At 44.4% G+C, this 20,172-nt stretch overlaps 1 protein-coding gene across 1 annotated transcript in view; it reads left to right on the forward strand.

The window, feature by feature from the left end:
• Positions 1 to 593: 593 nt before the first annotated feature.
• Positions 594 to 20,172, forward strand: part of Npsr1 (neuropeptide S receptor 1) — a 95,236-nt gene continuing 75,657 nt past the window's right edge. Inside the window, exon 1 of the mRNA XM_013035142.1 lies at positions 594 to 740. Coding sequence (XP_012890596.1) covers positions 594 to 740 — 147 coding nt within the window. The remainder of the gene's footprint in view (positions 741 to 20,172) is intronic.

Consider the following 20,172-nt stretch of genomic DNA (forward strand, 5'->3'; position numbering starts at 1 on the left):
AGGCTGAGGTTAGAAACGTGGATATGAAATGAGTATGTGCTACTCCACTGCAGCGGCAAAAATAATGTGCGTGCTCCCAGTGATCTCCCACCCAGGAAAAAAAAATGCTAGGTCTGAAAGCAACCTCGGCCCTGACAAATGTGTAATTATGATTGATTTCAAGGATGTAAACATGATCTGAATTAATAAACCCTCTGAGTCATCCAGATCCTCCTGTTGAAGTGGGAGCAGATGTGGGGCTTTCTAAGGTAGGCAACGTGGGGAGATCCAGCCAGGAAGCCCCATGGGGGTGGCTCACTCTTGGGGTACAGCTGTAGCCCAGGCCAGTGGCAGAGTGAGGAGGGCTGGGCTGGCTCCCGCACTGTGACAGTGCACGTGGCTCTTCCCTGTCGTCAGATAGAGCTTTCAGCAAGGTGGGCTCCGGGCAGGCTCCTAGCTCACAGCCTCCGCTCAGCCCAGCTCCAGCAAGAAGCTCTGGGAAGCAGACGAGGTGCAGGCAGGGGCCGCAACTGCCCTGTGCTCAGGACGCTGGCTGGCCTCTCCTCTCCCCAGCCGCAGGTACAGGCACAGCCAGGCCCCTTCCTGCCCCAGCTATGCCAACCAGCCTCCCAGAGGGCAGCTCCTTGTCCACCTGGACGGTGCCAGGCCCAGATCCTTCCTTGGTGGCTTGCACTGGGACAGTGGCCTTCACAGAGGAGGTGGAACATGAGGAAGGGGGCTCCATCTACTCCTCCTTTAGGGTAAGTATCCCAGCTCCCATCCCAAATCCTGACTTTAAAGTCAGGAGCAGGTAGCACAGAGAAGACCCTGTTGTGTCATAGGTGGTTGTGTGGTGAGTGGCTCTCATTCATTTTCTTTATGGGAAAAAAAGGGGGGAAAGCCTCTAACCGGATGAGCTTAAGCATTAAGATGTTCAGTGAACAGGTGTGTTTATTTTCTGCTATTATTATTTGCTGGTGAATCGCGGGAAATGTTTAAGAGTGAGTGGTTCTGGTTTTTTGTTTTACTTTTGTTCTCTTTTAACATTAGGTGGAAGGAATTTTAGTTAACTCTGTAGCGGAGTTTGAAATGTCTACTTCTAACAGTAGTGGTAAATTTACTACAGCAGCCATTTCCAGTTACTCTCTGCTTGATCACTGGTACAGCTAGGGATTTCCAGCTAGGATAGGGAAGTGTGGACAGCTCACATGCTCTGGGGACCAAGACAGATGTCCTGAGAGTCTTGGTGTGGAGTGAGGCAGGAGGGGCTATTGATTGTGGTCACTTCTCAGGGAACATTCCTGAGAATTCTACCACTCACTGCAGTAGTTGGAGCCAGAGTTTGCAACAAGTTGCCTCCCCAAATGAAAAGTATCAGCTCTGTACCGAACATCTCATTGATCCTCACAAAGTCTTTCTGGCTTTGCCAAAAGACCTGGTGGATGGAAACCAATCAGATCTCTAGAAAAGCCAAGATTCCTGCTTCTTGCATGGAAAGGTGGGTGGCCGGGCTATTGGACATGCTGCTAGCTTCATCCGGTGTTGAGTCATTGGACTGAGACATCACTCTCAAACTGGCCCTTTTGGCACCAGGGGAGATAAGGCATGCAGAATCCCATTGTCTCTCAGTTGATACGGTTTTTTAATTCTCTGGGTATTCTTGAAATGATGGGGATTTTACACAAAAGGTAGAATGACTGTAAGATCCATCTGTTTTCTGTAGGTTTGCAGCTGCTCGGCAAATACTTTGAATAAAACTTTCACCAAGGAGCTAGCTGTGTGGTGAGCCAGCTTCACACTCAGGGGCGGAGAGGCCCTGCAGTAAGACAGGGTCTGAACAAATCATTGTTGCCAGCTTCTCTCAGAGTCCCCTCTTCAAGCATGCACAGACACAGCCCGGCTACTGGGCTCCAAGACACAGCACAGAAAATAAAACAGGACTTACTGTGGGCTGAATAATTCTCTTTATGGAATCATACTCTGAGATTCTACCTCAGCAGGCTTTGTGCAGGCAGGAAACACCAGCGCTACTCAGCTACCATCTCTGTCGCCTTTGATACTTGTGAAATGTGACAGTGAAGGAGAAGAGAGACTAGCCTTACAGAATAGATCATCATCATTAAGATAGCTGTTGCTTACTCTGAGACTCAGGCAATAATTGCTCTCAGCCCAAGCTTTTACTAGTTGTTGTTGTTTTTTAATCGCCACTGGATGGGATGTTTTGAATACACAAACAAACAACAAAGCCTTGCTCTGGCTGGCACTCATGTTTGTACTCTGGGTCCCAGCCATGACCTCTCTGGGCACTAAAGAGAATCCCATTGTCTGTCATCTGCATCTCTTTCCTGCCCTTGAGTTTGTCACAAAACAGGATGAAGAAAAGCAGAGAGCAGAATTATGTCTCAAAGGAAGCTTGAAATGTTTAGATTTGTTTGCTAAGCGATCCATTCATTGAGAATGAAGCAGAGGTTTTTAGATACACAGCAATCAGTGGTAGAGTCCAGATGATATTTCTTAGTGAAACTTTCCCCCGGTGATCTCCTGTGAGTGCAGCAGTTTGCATGCAGTGTTGATACCGACCTCTTCCCAAGCAAACCACAGGTCACTGTGACTCCTTTTATCTAAAGCTCTTCTGAAGGAAAATATCAAAGCTGTTCCCCCTTTACTATTTCCCAAGTGAGTCCTATAACTTCCCACCACCTTTGTAAACAGAAGGAAAAGTCACACACACAGCGGTAAAAGTAGCAGAAGTAATTTGTGGTGGATTATTTTTGCCAAGAGCTCACTGTGTGACTTAGGTAAAACATATTATTTAATTCTCAGGATGTTCCTTCTTTCTTCACCTTTATCTAAGTCATTTCAATGTTTTTTTTTTAAATTTTTGGTGATGCTATTGAACCTGAGGCATCCTGTTTGATAGGGAGGTATTCTACCAAGTGGGCCACACCCAAGAACAGCGATATGTACAACCAAGTTGATGACTATAACCTGGAAAAAATCACCCAGTATAACCCACTAAATACCCGGCAGTTGAACCATGTTGGTAGGATGAGGGTGAGGGGCAAGGGCAAGGAGAGGATTTTGATGAATGGAAAGAGAAGATAAATATAGTCATACTGTTCCAATGGGAGAAAGGAAGAGGGAAATCTGAGGTGACTGGTGGGGAAAGGGATAGACGGCAGTGGGGAATGATGGAAGGGATGATTCTGAGACATTGGACATAAAAACTGGCATGGTGAATTGTGACCCCCCCTCAGCCTCTATAACCATTTGTAGATTTAAAAATTATATCATAAAATAACAAGTATTTGTTGTTTATGCCTAAAACTAGAGCCACTGTTATAAAGCTGGTGTGTGTGTGTGTGTGTGTGTGTGTGTGTGTGTGTGTGTGTGTGTGTGTGTATTCAGAACATATCTCATCAAATAAATCGCATTAGGGGACGTCTGTGAAATAAAACCTGCTAAAAATCATATAAGGGATCCTCTATAAGCATGAACTTCTCAAAAGACATGTTTGGAGCCAGCAGAAGCTGCCATCCTTGCCTTTACTTACACAGAAGGACTCAGCCAACACCAGAATTTCCCCTTCCAAGAATCTCCTGGAGGGCCTTTCATGTCAACCAGCCATCTGCTTTCTATTTCTTTATATATGCTTTTATAGTTCTTTAAAATCTCTTGGCTTTGGTTATTGTTTGGATTCTTTGGCTCACATGACTCCACTTGGATTTTGACACCTTTGCTTGCTTTTCTGAGCAGTTTTCCTCTAAATGGTTTGTCTCTGAAGTCTCCTCTGCCGATGCGGCTGCTGAGCTACCCCACAGATTAGCCTTTGCCCAGATGGGCTAGTCTAGTCTCAGGTCCACGGGAGAGGAATAAGCTCCATGCACTTCAGTGCCAGTAAGACTCTTTGGGCCAAATTTAGGGCAACAAAGAGATTTAGGAAAAAGCGGCTGTTGTGTTGAGCTTTCCTGACACTTTTGTTAAGTTTAATTCTGTCTTCCTGTAGGAGCCGTCCCAGTGTCTCAAAAACGCGGCTCAGATTGCTGCTGTTAGAAGCTGTACACTTGTGCAGAATGTCCACAGACAACAACTTGGAAGTTTTACTAGGAAAAAAAATACCAAATAAAGGCAACACAAGAAAATATTTAACAATATTTGGCAAGTCAGGACTTGCCAAGATTCATTTTCCTTGGGTCTGATCACAAAGGCTTCAGCAGTATCACACTGTAGGTAGCAAAATCTTTAGAAGCACCATGGTTAAAAATGTGAATAAACAGCCTAACCATCAACAGACCCTCTCATGTATCTTACACGTGGGACTCCCAGGAAATCAGGAAGGAGATCTGTGTGAGTTCACGTGTCCTGAGCTCTAGCGACGGCTTTGTATAATTGGCCTCGTGGGGTTGTGGTTCACTACTTCCCACAGAGGCTTTGGTTTGCTTCATCACTTCTGATTTCTGCTTTCAAGTTGACTCACTGTATGAAAAACACATTGACCCATCAAGACCTGAATGGTTCACGTGGCCTTGCACACCACGTGCCTGGTGAGAAGACGCACGTAGGGCACGTTGCCTGCCTCCTGTAGGCAGGCCTCTCCCTGGGTTCTTCATTGGCTGAGCACTGTGGGTGCACAGTCTTCAGGATGTTGCCTAAGTGCCCCTGGTTTTTAACAATGCCTTCTTCTGTCGCTCTTGATTCCTTGGTCACAAAAAGCCTAGTGGAAAGTCAAGGGGAGGAGATCATCTGTGGCTTAGGAAATTACCTCAGTGATAAAAGACTACAAATGCAGCTCAGGCTTGTTACTCCTAGGTAAGGAGAGGATGAAAACTGAGAATGCCAAGTGTCCTAATCATGATTTCACTCTGAATTGACTTCAGGGGGTGGTGAAGAGCGATCCGCCAGGAGAAGAACTATTATTTATATGTAAATGTTTGCTTTTAGGTGCTAGGGGGTGATTGGACACAGCGTGTTCCCTTTGTTTGAAGGGCCTTCCTGCCGTGCTGTGCACTGTTCGCTTTCTAAACACACTCTGCTCCATGGATGTAACCGAGGCAAACTTCAGCTCCCCTGGAACCCACTTATCTCCCACAAAGCTTGTGTAAGAGCTCAGTTCAAGCAGCTGTGGATGCATGCATAGACATGTGCACACGTATAGACAATGCGTTCCTAAGACCTCGCTGCACCTGTTCTCCCGTGTGCTGGTCTTCTCACCTCTGATCATCGACTCTTCTCCACCCAGGTACTTGCTTTCTTCGACCCCAGCCTTCACCCTCATGGCTCTCCAGGACTTTCTGGCCTTCCTTTCTGCCCTAGTACCCAGGCTGAGTGGTGCCTTTGCAAGGATCAGATGCCTACTCCCTGCCCTTTGTGGTGAAAGGTCTTCATTTACATTGAAGTCTTTAGTCTCTTATTGGTTTCACTCCCTCTGTAATGTGCAGTTCTGCAGTTGAATCCTACAGCCTTTCCTAAAGGCCTTCCTCATTCAAATGCTTATTAAAGGTTTAATCCCTTCCTGGGTACTTCTACTTTTCAGAGCTCAGTCTTCCAGAGGGTGAACTCCATCTACTCAGCAACACATCTGTCTCACTCCGTGCTGCTGACACAGGCGCCAGCCATAGTTCATTGGCTTCACAGGGATAATGAATAATCTCAAGCTATGTACGAGTATGAAAAAAAAGGAATGTTGCTCAATCACTTTCCCTCTGTATTACTAACACATAGGGGGGCAAGAGACACGGTCATTGCTCAGTCAGCATGGTCATGCAGTTGTTCAGGATAAGCAGGCTTTCCTGTGGGCTTAGTGGGCTTTCCTGTGGGCCCCTAGTTCTAGGAGCCAGGACTCTGTTGCAGTAATCTCTGTGTGTGTGTGTGTGTGTGTGTGTGTGTGTGTGTATGTGTGTGTATGTGGGGGGGGGATTCTGGTGGCAGGGGTAGGTAAATGGGTATCAACTGTAACCAAGAGTCCTTGCATCTCACAAGGAGGCATCTTAGATCTGTGCCCTGTCCAGACCCCCAACTGTCCCAGGGCAGTCCTGAGCTACTTTTTGCAGAAGGATCCCTTTGTCACAGTCAAAGACACAATCCTGGAGTCTCCCTATCTCCCTTTCTCTATGCTGCCTAATATTCCACATCCTCACTGGAAATGGAAATTGTGTCAGCTTGCTGGGCTGTGTCTCCAGGTTCTATCACCCCCAAGTAGTCTTCTAGACAGCCCAACTCCTGCAACATGATGATACCTAGAAAAATCTGGAGCCAGCCATCCCCTGGTCTCTACCCAGCAAATGGACCATGGCAGCCAGATAAACTTGTCATCCCAGGGACTCTCTTTTTGGAGAGAGAGAGAGAGAGAGAGAGAAAGAGAGAGACAGAGACAGAGACAGAGAGAATACAATACTTTTCTGTCCCTGTCCAAGCTTCCCATCTCCACTGCTATACCACTGAAAGTTCCCCATGGCCCTTAGTATCTTTTCTGCCATGGGAAATTGCTACACTGGGCTCTTCAGATTTGCTATTTTTGCTATGAATGCTCAAAAGATGCATCTTCATATGATGGTAGCTCTTATTTCCCTTCAAGTTACATACAAGAATAATCTTTGTGATGGAATGCAAGCTCAGACTAGGCTCACTTCTGGCTCTCTGAAAGGAGGCAATCAAAATTGTTCCCTGAGCACACTACAGGACAGCACCAGATTGTCCAGGATGGAGAAGAGCTTATGGAGTAGATGGAAAGAAGTGCAAATGGAAAGTTTATCTATTCGTGTTTGAAAATGTCACATTGTCACCAGGAGATGACTTCCTGTGTGTGTGCCACGTAAGAATGTGTTCATGTGCATCCACAATATCTTTGTTTTTCTTTAGCTAAACTTAGTTTCTCTCCTAGTCCCCGGGATGGCAGAAAGAAGTACTTGGTGCTCCAATTTTTTCTACCCTTTCATTGGGGCGCTGGCACTCATAGCATGGTCCTGAGGCTGCTTCCCAAGGCCTACCGACCCCCATGACTAACTACACCATTACATTCGCTATCCGATTAGTGACGCTTCTCATTGATGGTCTTGCCAAAGGTAGTTGTGTAAAGCTGAATGACAAAATGCTTTTGTCAGAGTGGGGTCAGCTCTATGTTCAAGAGGTCTACAGAACAGTTTCATGATATGATTAGCTTCTGGGAAAGCATCATTGTACTCTTCCCTTGAGACTATACACTTGGATATGAGGACACACTGTCATCCACATGGGAGTGGTTCTGGGGTGCTGGGAGAAGACACCACTGCAGGTTCAAACACCTGGGGACAGATTTTCTACCCATTTGGTTCCAGACAATGGTGGTGAATTGAGTTGTTCCTTTGTTTATTGTCTTTACTCAGACAACCAAAGAAAAAAAGAACATAGGCATTTAAGAAAGCTTTCTTTTTTTTTCCTCTCTTATTGTATCATCATAGAAATACATCTAACATTTATCCAGGCCCACCTAATGGTCCATTCCATGGAGGGCTATTTGCAGAGCTAAGAAATTAGACTCTATTTAGAGAAAGAACAGATGTAACAGGATAGAAGGACTTTGCAGATTAAAGGAGAGCAAACCACTGAAGGTCACGATGCAGTGGGTTCTTGTTATCCCCCTTCAGCAGTATTGATGTTTGCTTAAAAATAACAGGCCTCGCTGGGTGCTGGTGGCTCACACCAGTAATCCTAGATACTCAGGAGGCGGAGACTTGGATGAGAATAATGCAAAAGTCTTCAAGATTTCATTTCCAATTAACCAGCAAAAATAGGTCTAGAGGTATAGCTCAAGTGGTAGAAGCCAGTCAAGCAAGTAAGACAAGTGAGTATAAGTTCGAATCCCAGACTATGAGTAAGTCTATGTGTGAATAGTGCTACTTGAAATCCCTGGAAACTAAAGGAAAAATACCAAAAATCCCCGGGATGGGAAATAAAGAAAGAAACCTTGATACATCCACACAATGAGCTATTACCCATCAGTGAAAAGAGAATAGGTTTCGTTCTTCACAACATCAATTTCAAATACCTTGGAAGGTGGCATTCTCATAATGCTACTTACTACAGTAATTTCAGTTATATGTTGTTGTGGGTTTTTTTTTCCTGAGGCCAAACTTCTAACAACAGAAAACAAACCAGTGGTCACTGTGCATTGGAAGTGAGGGACAGAATTTAGCCAGGATAGTCTCCAGGAGAACCATCTTGAACGACAGAACCATTGTCTGCTCTGACTGCAATGATAATGACAGCCACTCAAGGTCACAGACTGTACCCTAAGAGGCTGAATGTTCCTCTGTAGAAATCATATCTCAATAAAAGGTTATTCTATGGAGATTTCCATCATAAGTTTTATTTCCAAGCAAGCATGCTTCATGTAAAGCCCTACTTTCTAGGTGACAGCACCGCGGAGGTATAGATGGGGCCTTGAACCCTATCTCAGTAGCGTGGCACAAAACAGAGTGACAAGGGCCTCATTTCTGATGGGGATACCCAAATGTCACCTCCTCAATCCTCCACTGCCATGTCACGCTTGCTCTCTTCTTGTAGCATCTGGGAACCGAACTCCAAGAAGACAGGAGGTGGAGCTCACCCCAAGTGTCTCCCACCTCCTGCACTGGTGCAGACCAGAGTCTCTCAGTGTCTGGAGGTGGGCAGAATCCTCTCTCTGCTGAGCTAGGCTCAGCACACACTGACATGGAATTCGCGGTGTCACACTGCAGTTTTCTGCAGAATTCTTTCCATGGTTCTTTTCAGCACAAGCTGGCCAGTGCTCATGGATGGTGAATCTGCACTTCGGTGTTGTTTTGGTAAGGAATGATGCGAATGCTACCGAAGTTTGGAATCTGTCATCAGGATCAGGGAGCAGCTGGAGGCCTCCTCCCTCCAGAGAGGCTGCTGTATTGACCCAGCTATTAACCTGGACTCCTGGTCTTCCAGCTCACTCCTCCCGGACCTAGATTCCTTCACAGTCAAAGGTGAAACATGGTCTGAGAAATCTGATTAGAAGTCTCTGGTAAAAATCTTCTTGTTCTTTTTGTTTGTCTGTCTGTTTTCTTTTCCTTTCCTTGCAAAGTAGAAATATAACTAGTGTTATACTCCCTTCTCCCTCTTGCTCCCTTGAAATCAGAAACAATGCATGGAGTTTCAGCAGCCATTCTGCCATTACAAGAGAATAACCAAAAGCAATCCCAGTGAATGCAGTTCAGCAGCAATCTAGCTTCAGGTTTCTTATGATGTGAGAAAAATCAGATCTGTATTTGTTTACACTATTTGTTAATGGGCTTTTTTTTTAAATGTTTGAGCTTAACTGATGTGAATTCGAAATGTAATGGGGATGCTAGAAGTTCCAAAAGACAAATCACAGAGGGCCAAGCAGGACTTCCCATCGCTTGGCCTTGGAGCTGAGAAGCTGGCCCCACCAGTGGTTTTGTCCTGATGTTATCTGGGTTATAAAAGGATTGACTACTTTCCCTAAATACTGTTGGAGCCTAGACACTTTGTTCTGAGTGAGTGGCAGGGAAGGTAACTACCTCTCCTGTCCCCAGAGAGAAGGACTTATCTTTTTCCCTTGAGTCTTAGTCTAGATAACAACAGTATTATGTACTTACATAATGCAATGGAAAAATACAAAAAAAAAGCACTTTAAAAATATTAACTCCAAAAAGTACCTAAAACACTGGCCCAGTAGTTTATTCCATTATCGCTCAAGATGTTTATAGCTCAATGGTTTTGTTTTGTGCCTTTCTTAGAACTTACCTTGAAAACAGCGGAAGTGTGGCACCTCCGGGTGTGTGTCCTGGAGCACAGGCCACAGCACCGCTACCACAGCAGCTCGGATCCATGGCTCTGCCCCATGGCTCTGTGGAGAAAAGGCAGGATGGTGAAGTCCGGGTGGGGGTCGGCTCTGGGTTCAAGGCCACACAGTGGGTGGGAGGGAGGAGGGTTCTGGGGGAGCCGCTCCCCAGTCTCCTGTATCCCTTGACCTAGAGCAGTGGGAGGAAATGAGCTCAGGGTGTCCTCGGCTCCTCAGGGACCAGCCTCACACAACCACCTAGGAAACATCAGTGCCCATGGCTACAGAGGAGACCACCGGCCTCCTCCCCAATTTGCAGGGGGAATGAGTGTTTAGAAAGGAACAAGAAGTGAGACTGACCTTCAGACTCCCAGGACCCCAGCTAAGACCTCCTGCCCCTCACAGAAGGAGGACGGGTAGAGGGGGAGGAAGGAGGGGAAAGCAGTAAAGAGGAGGGAGAGGAAGAGGGGGGAAAGAAGGGGAGGAGAAGAAGAGGAGGAGGAGGATGGAAGAGTGGGAGGAAGGGAAGGAAGGGAAGGAAGGAGCAGGGAGGGAGAAGGGGAAAGGAGAAATAGTAAGAGGGGGAGACAGATATGAGGGAGAAGAGGAAGGAAGAGGAGGGGAGGAGAGGAGAGGGGGCAGGGGAAGGGGAAGAAGAAAAGAGGGGGGCAAGAGGAGGGGGAAGATGGGGAGAGAAAGAGGGAAGGAAGAAGATGAAGAGGATGAAAAGGAGGAGGAGGAGGGGGAAGAGGAGGAGGAGAAGGAGGAGGAGGAGGAAGAGGAGGGGGAGGAGGAGGGGGAGGAGGAGGAGGGATTTGAGAATCTGTGGGCTTTGGTATGGAAGCAGTGGTCCTGAAGCCAGTTCTCTGCTTGTTGTGAAAGATGGCCATTCTTTAGTTTCTACTAAATTGTAGAGATTGGACCTAATTTATCCAAATATTAGTTCTTTATTATCTCAAGAGTCTAGAGCTTAAATAGCAATTTAAATGTTAATCCAAGTTCGTGGCTATCTAGAATTCACTTCATTTGTTTATTCAGCATTATTAATTACTCCACGGACTGGCAGTCTGGGGGTGGGGGGCGGGTTTCAGATGGTTTCCAACAGCTGTGGCCTGGCATAGTCTGGGAATTAAATGGAATCTCAAAATACATGGTCTCAAACCTCCCAGGATGTGTGGTGAATCCTGTGATCCAGGAGTCCCAAGAAAGGACTCATGCTGGAATGAGTGGCACATTGTCCCTTCACTTCTGGTTGGAATGGAGACTTGACTGTTCCCAAAAAGCTGAGCCCCAGTGTCACCAGTGCATCCCCCAGTCTTCACTGACACCAGGGCCATGAGGCAGTGGGAAACGATCATCGTGAATTCACTATCATGACTGGCATGAAGTAAAAACACTGCAGACCTCAGCCTGGTGTGTCTGGGCCAAGGAGACATGGGTGACACAGAGCTACCGTAAGCAGTGGTTCAGAGACTGTTGAAGTGCTATCTTGTCTTCTGGAGGAGAGTCTCAGACTATAGAGTGTGACGAAGGTGTCCCATGGCGGACAAAGCAATGAAGACATAATAACAGAGGGCCTAAGACAGGAATCTTTCTTCCAGGCAGCAAGATCTTCTAACTAAGGGTGATGATCCAGGGGAGAACATGTCCCAGTTTTGAAAGGGTTGCTTTGCAGAGCCCCACACCTCTTGCTCATGGTTAACCTTCCTCTGCTGGGCCATCCTCTGCCATTCTTCCTCTCTTTCTCTGCCATTAGGCGTGACCACACCCACTGGGCTTCATAGCCTTCACTCTCAGCCTTCATTCTTCTTCTTCTTTGCTTGGCTAATTCTACTCTATATTTCAGACTCAATTCACACATCTATTTCTCTGGGATTTACCCCTTGATCAACCACTGGCAGCCCCTAATACATATTACATGTCTTTTAAAATATAGATTCTACAGTCTATCTCCCTTATAGTAGTCCCTAGTGGGTTTTGTTGTTGTGCTTGTTGTCATTTGTGTACCCACTTTCTCCATCTGACTATTAATGATAAAGTTTGTTGAACTTTTCTCGACATCTCAAAAAATATGGACTGAGCTTGATCGTGCAGACTATAAATCAATTTAATCATGTTTATAAATCTTTGATTTTCTGAGTTTCCCACTTCTGGCCTGAGTCACATTTCTATTCTGCTAGGTGCCAGCCACAGCTCCCCATACAGGATAAATGCCACCTTACCCTACAAGAGGGCTCAAAGCACGACTCGAAGCTCATAACTGCTTGAGACAGGAGTGTCCCACAGCCCTGCTATCCACCTGAACAGCTCTAGGTTTCGACCTAGCGCTCCCACTGTGCTCCACTCCTTCTTCTTCTTGCAGGAGATCTCCTGCCAGCCTATCTAGCCAGCCCTGGGACGGAGATTACAGAGCGTACAGCATCTATTCCTGTTCTGGACCCCTGTGAAAGTAACAAGGAAAGACTTCCAAAGGAACAGAATAAAACACACACACACACACACACACATGTATACATAGCTCTGTCAAGGTATACTAGGTTTTGTTTTCTTCTCTGAGTATTAGTAATAAAGACTGGCTGGGGGTAATCTGAAGTAGACTCCAGAGAAATGCTAGAATCTGCAGCTGCAGAGGCATGGCTGTGGTGTGGGGGCACACCGTCACCCTGGATTTGCAGGGTGTCCCCTACTGGGCTGCTGGAAGGAATTCAGACTTCCCTTGCTGGGGAGAAGGCAAATGTTCTAAAAGGGACAACTCTCAGGAGTGAGCCCATCCTACCTCTGTGGTCCCCGTGGGCCTGTCCTGGCAGGGCTCTGCAGCAGTAGGTGTGGTAAGAGGTGGAGGGATGTGGGAAGAACTGCTGGGTGAGCAGTTGCTAATTGCCTGGTAGCTGCCCACAGCCTCTAAAGCCTTTAGCAGATCTCTCCTTTCAAGTCTAATTATGAAACCACAGCTTTGCAGGATGTGTCTTCTCCCATCTTACCTGGACTGGCAGGCTATGGTATGGTGTGGTGGTGGTGGTGGTGGTGTGTATGTGTGTGTGTGTGTGTGTGTGTGTGTGTCTGTATTGCACTGCATGACACATCTTGGGAACTGAACTGACTCATTGGGCCTTTTCTTTTTGAGACTTTATTTCCTATCTTGGAAAGTGACAGATATTTGCTCCTTCCTGTATTTGAGATGGCTATCTTTAAACATCACACAAATAACAGTAGTCACAAAATTAAAACATGGCAATTTCAGGGTACAGAAAGCTCTGTGACTCCCCTCCCTTGCTCTGCACTGGGATTTATGATGTAGCTGTAACTTCTGTGACATTTGTGTGACATTTGGGATTACTGTTGTGTGGAAGTGGCTTAATGGCAGAGAGTCTGACACGGGCAATCAGCACCGACGTGGGTTCCCAGCAGAGGATGAAGTCAACTCTGACTCAGCCTAGAAACCCAGCTCCCCCCAAGCTCTTACACAGCAAGGAAAAATGGAGATGCGTTTCCCTTTTTAAAATTGAAGGAGAAGGAAATACGATCACTTCACTATCTCGGACATGGCAGAAACCCATTTCAGTGAGCAGGGCATGGATTTTTCAGACAAACAGAGCTGTGTCCACATCTTGACTACCATCATCTCTGAGCTGCGTAACTGAGTAACCTCACTCAGCCTTGTTCCCTTACCTACAGCCCTGAGAATAGACATACCTCAGCAGTCAGGTTGTAACAATGAGTGGCCAACTGGGAAGACCTGTCATGTGACTCCTGTCACGTGACTGCCAATTTATTGTCTCCCCACTGTTCATGACAAGCTAAGGGATCCACCCCACCAATTTAGTTCTCATTCCCCTTATAGATCTGAAAAAAACCAACACATACCCCCCCACACACACTCACACTATAGGATTTTTGTCTTCCAGCTTCCAAGCCAGGACTTCACTGGGAAAAATAATTCCTCCTTAGAAAAGTTGTCTCTTCCACTTCAAGAAAGCCTAACAAACCCAAATCCTACTAGAGTAAATGAATGTCTTGAATCCCCTGAGCTCTTTCTCCTTTCAAATGAGATTCTCTGGGATCCTTGTAAGTTTCCTTTCCTTGTCAATCATCCAAGCAACACTGGTTAAACATTTTCTGTGGGCCAACCAGCTGTCAAGGAACGAAGCTACTGGTCCAGAACACTCTAGGCTTTTTGATTGTTGAAAAACTTCTAAATCCAGTTGTTATTTCAACCTAGCATTTGGCTAGGTCTTGTCTCCCAAAACCACCAGGGAGCAGTTATCCTCAAAGTCGTTCTGCAATAGATTTGAGAATTGTGTAGGGTAGCCATGTATGGTGGAGGGCGTGGAGGGTGTCGCGGTGGGGTTCCTATTAGGCTCAGGTGACACTGAGTACACTGTTACCTTAACTTAGGAAGAGCAAGGTTACATCAAGATCATGGTGGAAAGGTAGCAGACCACATCTCATACTCCAACAGAAAACAGAAAATGTGGACCTGCTTGCTTGTCCACTGGAGGGATTTCTCCTTCTAAGGCAGGGTGGGCAGATCCCGGAGTATCTCACTGGAAACAGAGTCTCCCTGGGAATTAGAGGAGTTGGCCCCTGAGAGCCCCCAAAGTACTGATCAGCACTTGAGGCTGGGAGCTCCAGGAGGCAGATTTCTGTAGGAAATGCAGCACTCACAGAAGAACATGGCTTCCTCCAACCAAGGAACACCCCCGGAAGCAGCTCTCACTCAGGGCTGTGGTGCTGAAGTGGACAGCTCTCCTTACCTAAACCTGCTGGATCACTCTCACCGCCCCCCACCCCAATCCTGCCATCTAAGTTTCCTTTCCTGAAGCTAAAAGTGTTCAACAAATCACTCCTGGACAAGTGAAGAAAACGCTCACTTTTCATGATTCCCCAGGCTGGACACGCACACAACTGTATAATTTGCTAAACACATAGCTTGAGGTTATCAGAATGTCTCTTCCTAGGAAAGTGATTTCCAGGTATGGGGAGGAGAAGGAGGAAGAGGAGGAGGACGAGAAGGAGGAGGAGGAAGGAAGGAAGAAAGAAAAGAAGGAAGGAAGGAAGGAAGGAAGGAAGGAAGGAAGAAAGGAAGGAAGGAAGGAAGGAAGGGAGGAAGGGAGGGAGAGAGGGAGGGAGGGAGGGAGGGAGGGAGGGAGGGGAGGAAGGGAGGGGAGGAAGAGAAGAAGAAAATTAAAAGAACAGAAGGAAATCTCGGAGATACTCTTGTATCAACAGAGCCAGAAGGGACATTTTGTTAAAAAAAAAAACATATTGTTTTATCATGAAAATACCATTGCTTCAAGGAATTGAGAATTAAAAAGATAACTCGGTTGGTGCACTGTCAGACTACTTAAGAAATTCTCGAAAACTCACAGTGATTAATGGCTGGTTAAACAAAAAAACAAACAGAAAGGAGAAATGCAGAAAAATTCCATGAGATTCATACCAGCAAAGAGTGAAAGCAAGAGGTGGGAGAAGGAGAAAACAAAAACAATAAGAGAAGATAGCATATCTGGCTTTTCAATAGAATCTTGTCCGGCAAAAAGAAATCACAGTAAAAGAAGATCTAACCCAAATAACTTTGTATCTAAATTACCAGACTATTGAAGGGGGAAATGCCAATAACCTAACCAGAAAAACATCTTACAGGTATCAGAGGCCACATCTATGGCGTGTCTGAAGAACTGAAGTAAAAAACAAAAACAAAAAAAAAACACATTCCAAAGACTAAACGTTGTACTATTGTAGAGCACAACAGAATTTCCCCCGCCTTGCAAATATTCAGAACCCATTCGAAAATAAAAACAAATGTGAATGCTCTCCTATGGGTAGGAATTCAGCCACCCAAAACCTTGAGCATGAAAGAGATGAGGGAAGGTGTGACTTGATGATGGCCAGGCTGACTAGGGAAAGATAAAATCTTGATGTTGTTTTGATTTGCATGTATTTGATGGCCTGTAACATTGGACCCTTCTTCTTACTTTCAAACATAAAGTGTCTATTCAGTTTATTCACTGTCCATTAGTTAATGGTCTTGTTGATTCTTTGGGACTTGAGTTTTTTGAGCTTCCTGACTGCTGAGTAGCTGTCAAAGATTTTCTCCCATTCTGAGGGCTGTCCCCTCAGTCCACTGGCTGTCCCCTGGGCATGCAGTAGCTCATTAACCTGACTAACCATTGTAGAAATGCATATGTGAATGGAGAAAACTAAACAAAGGTTGGTGGAAGCTGTTGAAAACCGGATAGTGTTGGGGAGTAAGAGTAAGAGAGAGTTAAACTACTAGGTATCGATGTGTGAAACATTAAGCTGAAATTGTTTTAATGACAAGAATACAAAACAGGGCCTGTCCAGGGTGTGGGTACTAGGGAAGGGTAGAGGGAGGCCAAATGTAGATGGTGAAGGGGGTGAATATGGTCAGAATTCTCTATGCACATGTGTGAAAATGGACCAGTGCAGCTTGTGGAGACTGGATTGGGAGGGGACGTGGAGTGGAGGAGATTGGAGATTGGATTTGGGTAGAGGAGGGTGAAGGAGAGGTGAAGTCTGATCAGGTACATTGTGCATAGATCTGTCACAAGGAAACCTCTGTGTATAGCTGACTGTGCTTTTAAAAGTGTGGGGAGGGAGATATTATATAACATAATTAATAGCTTCTTGGAGCCATGCTTATAAAACTTGAATGTGATGGTAAAAAAAAATCACTCTTAGGAGGAAAACCAGATTATATTAAAATTTACTAGTAATCTGAATTTCAAACAGCATAGATTGTTTCCACAGAGTCCAGGGACTTGAGAGGAAATGAAAGAAAAAGAATTTACACATCGGGTTGCTTCAAATAGACACATGAAGGCAAGTTACTTTCATAGATACCAACAATCAGTTGGGAAAATTTAATGGAGTTAATAAAAGGCACCATTTATAACAGCAAAGTGTAATTATATATAAACTATCTCTGTAATTTAGACTATCTACAAATGAACAATGTGAAGGGATTGAAATTTTACACTCAGACAACCAAGAAAGTTTTTGGGCATTATCTGGTCAATGGAAGATGTGTTGCTGGTTAGTCCCAGAACGTTTAGGCTAGAAATAGACTGAGAATACTGCGAGCATTGTTTTGCGTAGCTCCAAACCTGACACAATTCAAAAGTTCATCCAGGCAAATGAGATATATGAATTGGAAGATCATCACACAATGGAATATTATAACAGGAATGAAATTTTAAAAGAAACTACAGCTCTATTCAACAGTATGGGAGATTCTGAGACTCTGACACCACAGAAAAAGATGTTACAGTTTGGATAGAGGTAGTTTGAATGTGACCACCGGACACAGGGAAGTTAGGCTCCATACATATTCATATATGTATGGGTGTGTATATGCATACATGCATGTGCATATATGTCTATATACATATAAATGTTTATGTTGTATATACACACATAACATATATGGTACATTTTTGTTGCATATTGTGTAGGCAAATATCACAAAACGAAACACAGTTGAAACAAATTTGATAGATCCAATCTTGGTTGTTGATGTTACTAAGAGATTATATCCTGTACATGAAAATGATCCTTTAAAAACACATCTAAAATAATGACAAAGTGGCCTGTGTTTCTAAATATATAGTTTATAACCTAAGAAATGGTCAGTAACTAGATGCAGAGAGTAATTTGTGATAATAGAGTGTTGTGAACGTTTGCCACTCAACTGAGAAGCCATTTTTTTTTAAAAGTAGCCTTGTTATTCTGAGAGTATAGATGCTCATTAGTACTCATTGCGTGTGTGTTTGCCACAGTGTTATTTAAGATTAAAAAAATTACTAGCTGGGTAGGACTGCTCATCCCTACACTCTCAGTACTCAAGGTGCGAGATTGGGAGGATCGCAGTTCAAAGATCTCATTGTAAGTAACAAGCCAGGAATGGTGGCTCACACCTATAATCCAGACTTTGTGAGAACATTCAGGTAGAAGCATTGTAGTACAGGCCAACTTAGGCAACACCAGGAGACTTGAACTGAAAGTAAAATACTAAAAGGCAAAAGAGGGCTAGGATGTGTCACAAGTGATAGAGTGATAGAGAGCCTATCTAGCAAGTGTAAGGTCTTGAATCCAACCACCAAAATAATAAAATAAAATAGCAAGTAGCTGGAATCCCATGTCCCAAAAAGAAGTGTCAGTTTAATAGTTTATGGATATTCAAATACTGGAAAGCAGTAACTTTCTGCGTGAAAATTCTGGCTTCATGCTGATCACCAGTAAGGATAGAGGCTGGAGAAATAACTTTGAGAATGTTGTTGCATCTCAGGGAAGGTTCTGGTCACTACCTGAGTATCTAGTATATAGTATCTGCCAAGAGTATACAGTTAGGAAGCCACAAGCCAAGAGAACCTGAGCCACCTCATCAGCCCTCTGCTCCTCCATTTCTTTCCTCACCCTTTCTGCCCCTGCCTGCATCCTGATCTGCTAGCTTTAACTCATTTCTTGCAACCGAAGCATTTTATTCTGTTCTATGAAATATTCTTCTAATTGATTTAAAATGAAACAAAACACAGAGCTATAAATATGCTGAGGATAGTAAATAAAATAATCTAATATTCACACAAAATACTATTTGATCTGGATTTGAAGGATATATATCATCATCAAAATTATATTACTTTCTAGAATAAGGAGTTGACAAAGATGGAGAGATGGCCAGAGAGCATTTGGCCTTACTTACATTGTTCTAGTTTCATGTGATTCCGAATTAATACATTACAGTAGAAAAGGTGACACTGTTACTGTGGTAGGTACTTGGGAAATGTATGCCCAAGAGCTCTCCAGAGATGCAGAACCAATAGGAATACATATGCACACATATGTATTCGCACATGTGCATATGTACACAGATAGGTAGATAATAGTAGATCGACAGACAGACAGATAGATAGATAGATAGATAGATAGATAGATAGATAGATAGATAGATAGATAGATAGATAGTAGTCCCTGCCTTAATAGTGATTCAGTTCCAAATACTTTGACTTTACAATGAGATGTACAAGACTCTATGTTGAAAAATGAACTTTACAATTTAGGCGGTGAGGGTTGGGGGGTGGGAGAGTGGAGGGGGGTGTAGCTGTAGAGATGGGAGGGGATAAACAAAGGAGGAGGCAACAATGCTTGATAAGAAATGTACTCATTACCTTGCTCATGTAATTGTAACCCCTCTGTACAGTATTTTCATAATAAAACCTTACTTAAAAAAAAGGAACTGCCTTCAGGATAAACCATACTTCAAATTTCAAATTTCAGTCTTTCCCAGGCTAGCTCAACATGCAGTACAATATTCTCCTGTGATGCTAGGCAGAGACACTGAATCAAAATTCCAGTCAGCTACACAATCCAAGCCAAACTGATATTCTGTGTTGAGCCTTGTCTCCACCATAGTCAATAAATTACCTGAGATAGCACACTTGGTTCTAGCAAGACAGAGTGTTACTTACTTTTGTCTAGGTGTGGGTTAATGTAAGCATTCTGAGCACATGAAGGTTGGTTAAGCTAACTATGATATTCCATTTGTCAGATGTATTAAGTATAATGATGACACAATATTTTCCATTTAGAGTATTGCAGATGAGCAGGAGGTTAATTCATTACTAATGGCATTCTCCACATCATAGAGGATAGTCTGCTTCGCTTAAAAGAAGCTGATAACGGCCTTCCCTGAGCCATCTTGGACCAGCGCTCAATGGAATACATGGATCCATAGCCTGCCTACATTGCACACCACACCAGCCAGCACAGGATTTCTTCAAGCTCCCTTTCTTACCTGTGGGGAGGAGAAGGCTCAGAGCTCACACCTGTACATCTCTTAGGGCCTGGTGTATACCTCCAGGGCTGAGGACTCTGTAGGGCCTGTGTAGGGCTTTGTATTTCAAGCTTTCCCTGCACTGCACTGAGTATGGCTTCGCCCAGTGTCCTGGATCTCTGCTTATTCTGTGCCCTGGACATCAAACAGACACAGAGCTCCAGTTGAAGCAATTGTGGAAAAGTTTTTTTTTTATCATTTCAGATGAGTGGTATTCCTGCTCTTTTCTGTTTCTTGCTAATTATATATTATTCAGCAGAACTTTAATATTGCCATCTTATGAAATTCTGTCAAAGAAGAAAGAGAAAAGATAACCCATAATCATCCTACCCTAAAATAACCAGTTTTAACATTTGGGTGCCCTGCTGTCTTTTTCCTCCACGTGTAATTTGGCAGAGCTGTAATCATACCCAGTACACCATTGTACAGTGCCTCCTCCTCTGACTCTTGCACAGTATTTTTAATGTTACTACATAGTCTTCATGACTTTAATATTCATCGCTGCACAATAGTTCACCGAGTTCGAGTGTTTGATGTACTGAAGTATCTTGTG

The sequence above is a fragment of the Dipodomys ordii genome, unplaced genomic scaffold (genome assembly GCF_000151885.1).
Source record: "Dipodomys ordii isolate 6190 unplaced genomic scaffold, Dord_2.0 Scaffold205, whole genome shotgun sequence".
Taxonomy (NCBI): Eukaryota; Metazoa; Chordata; class Mammalia; order Rodentia; family Heteromyidae; genus Dipodomys; species Dipodomys ordii.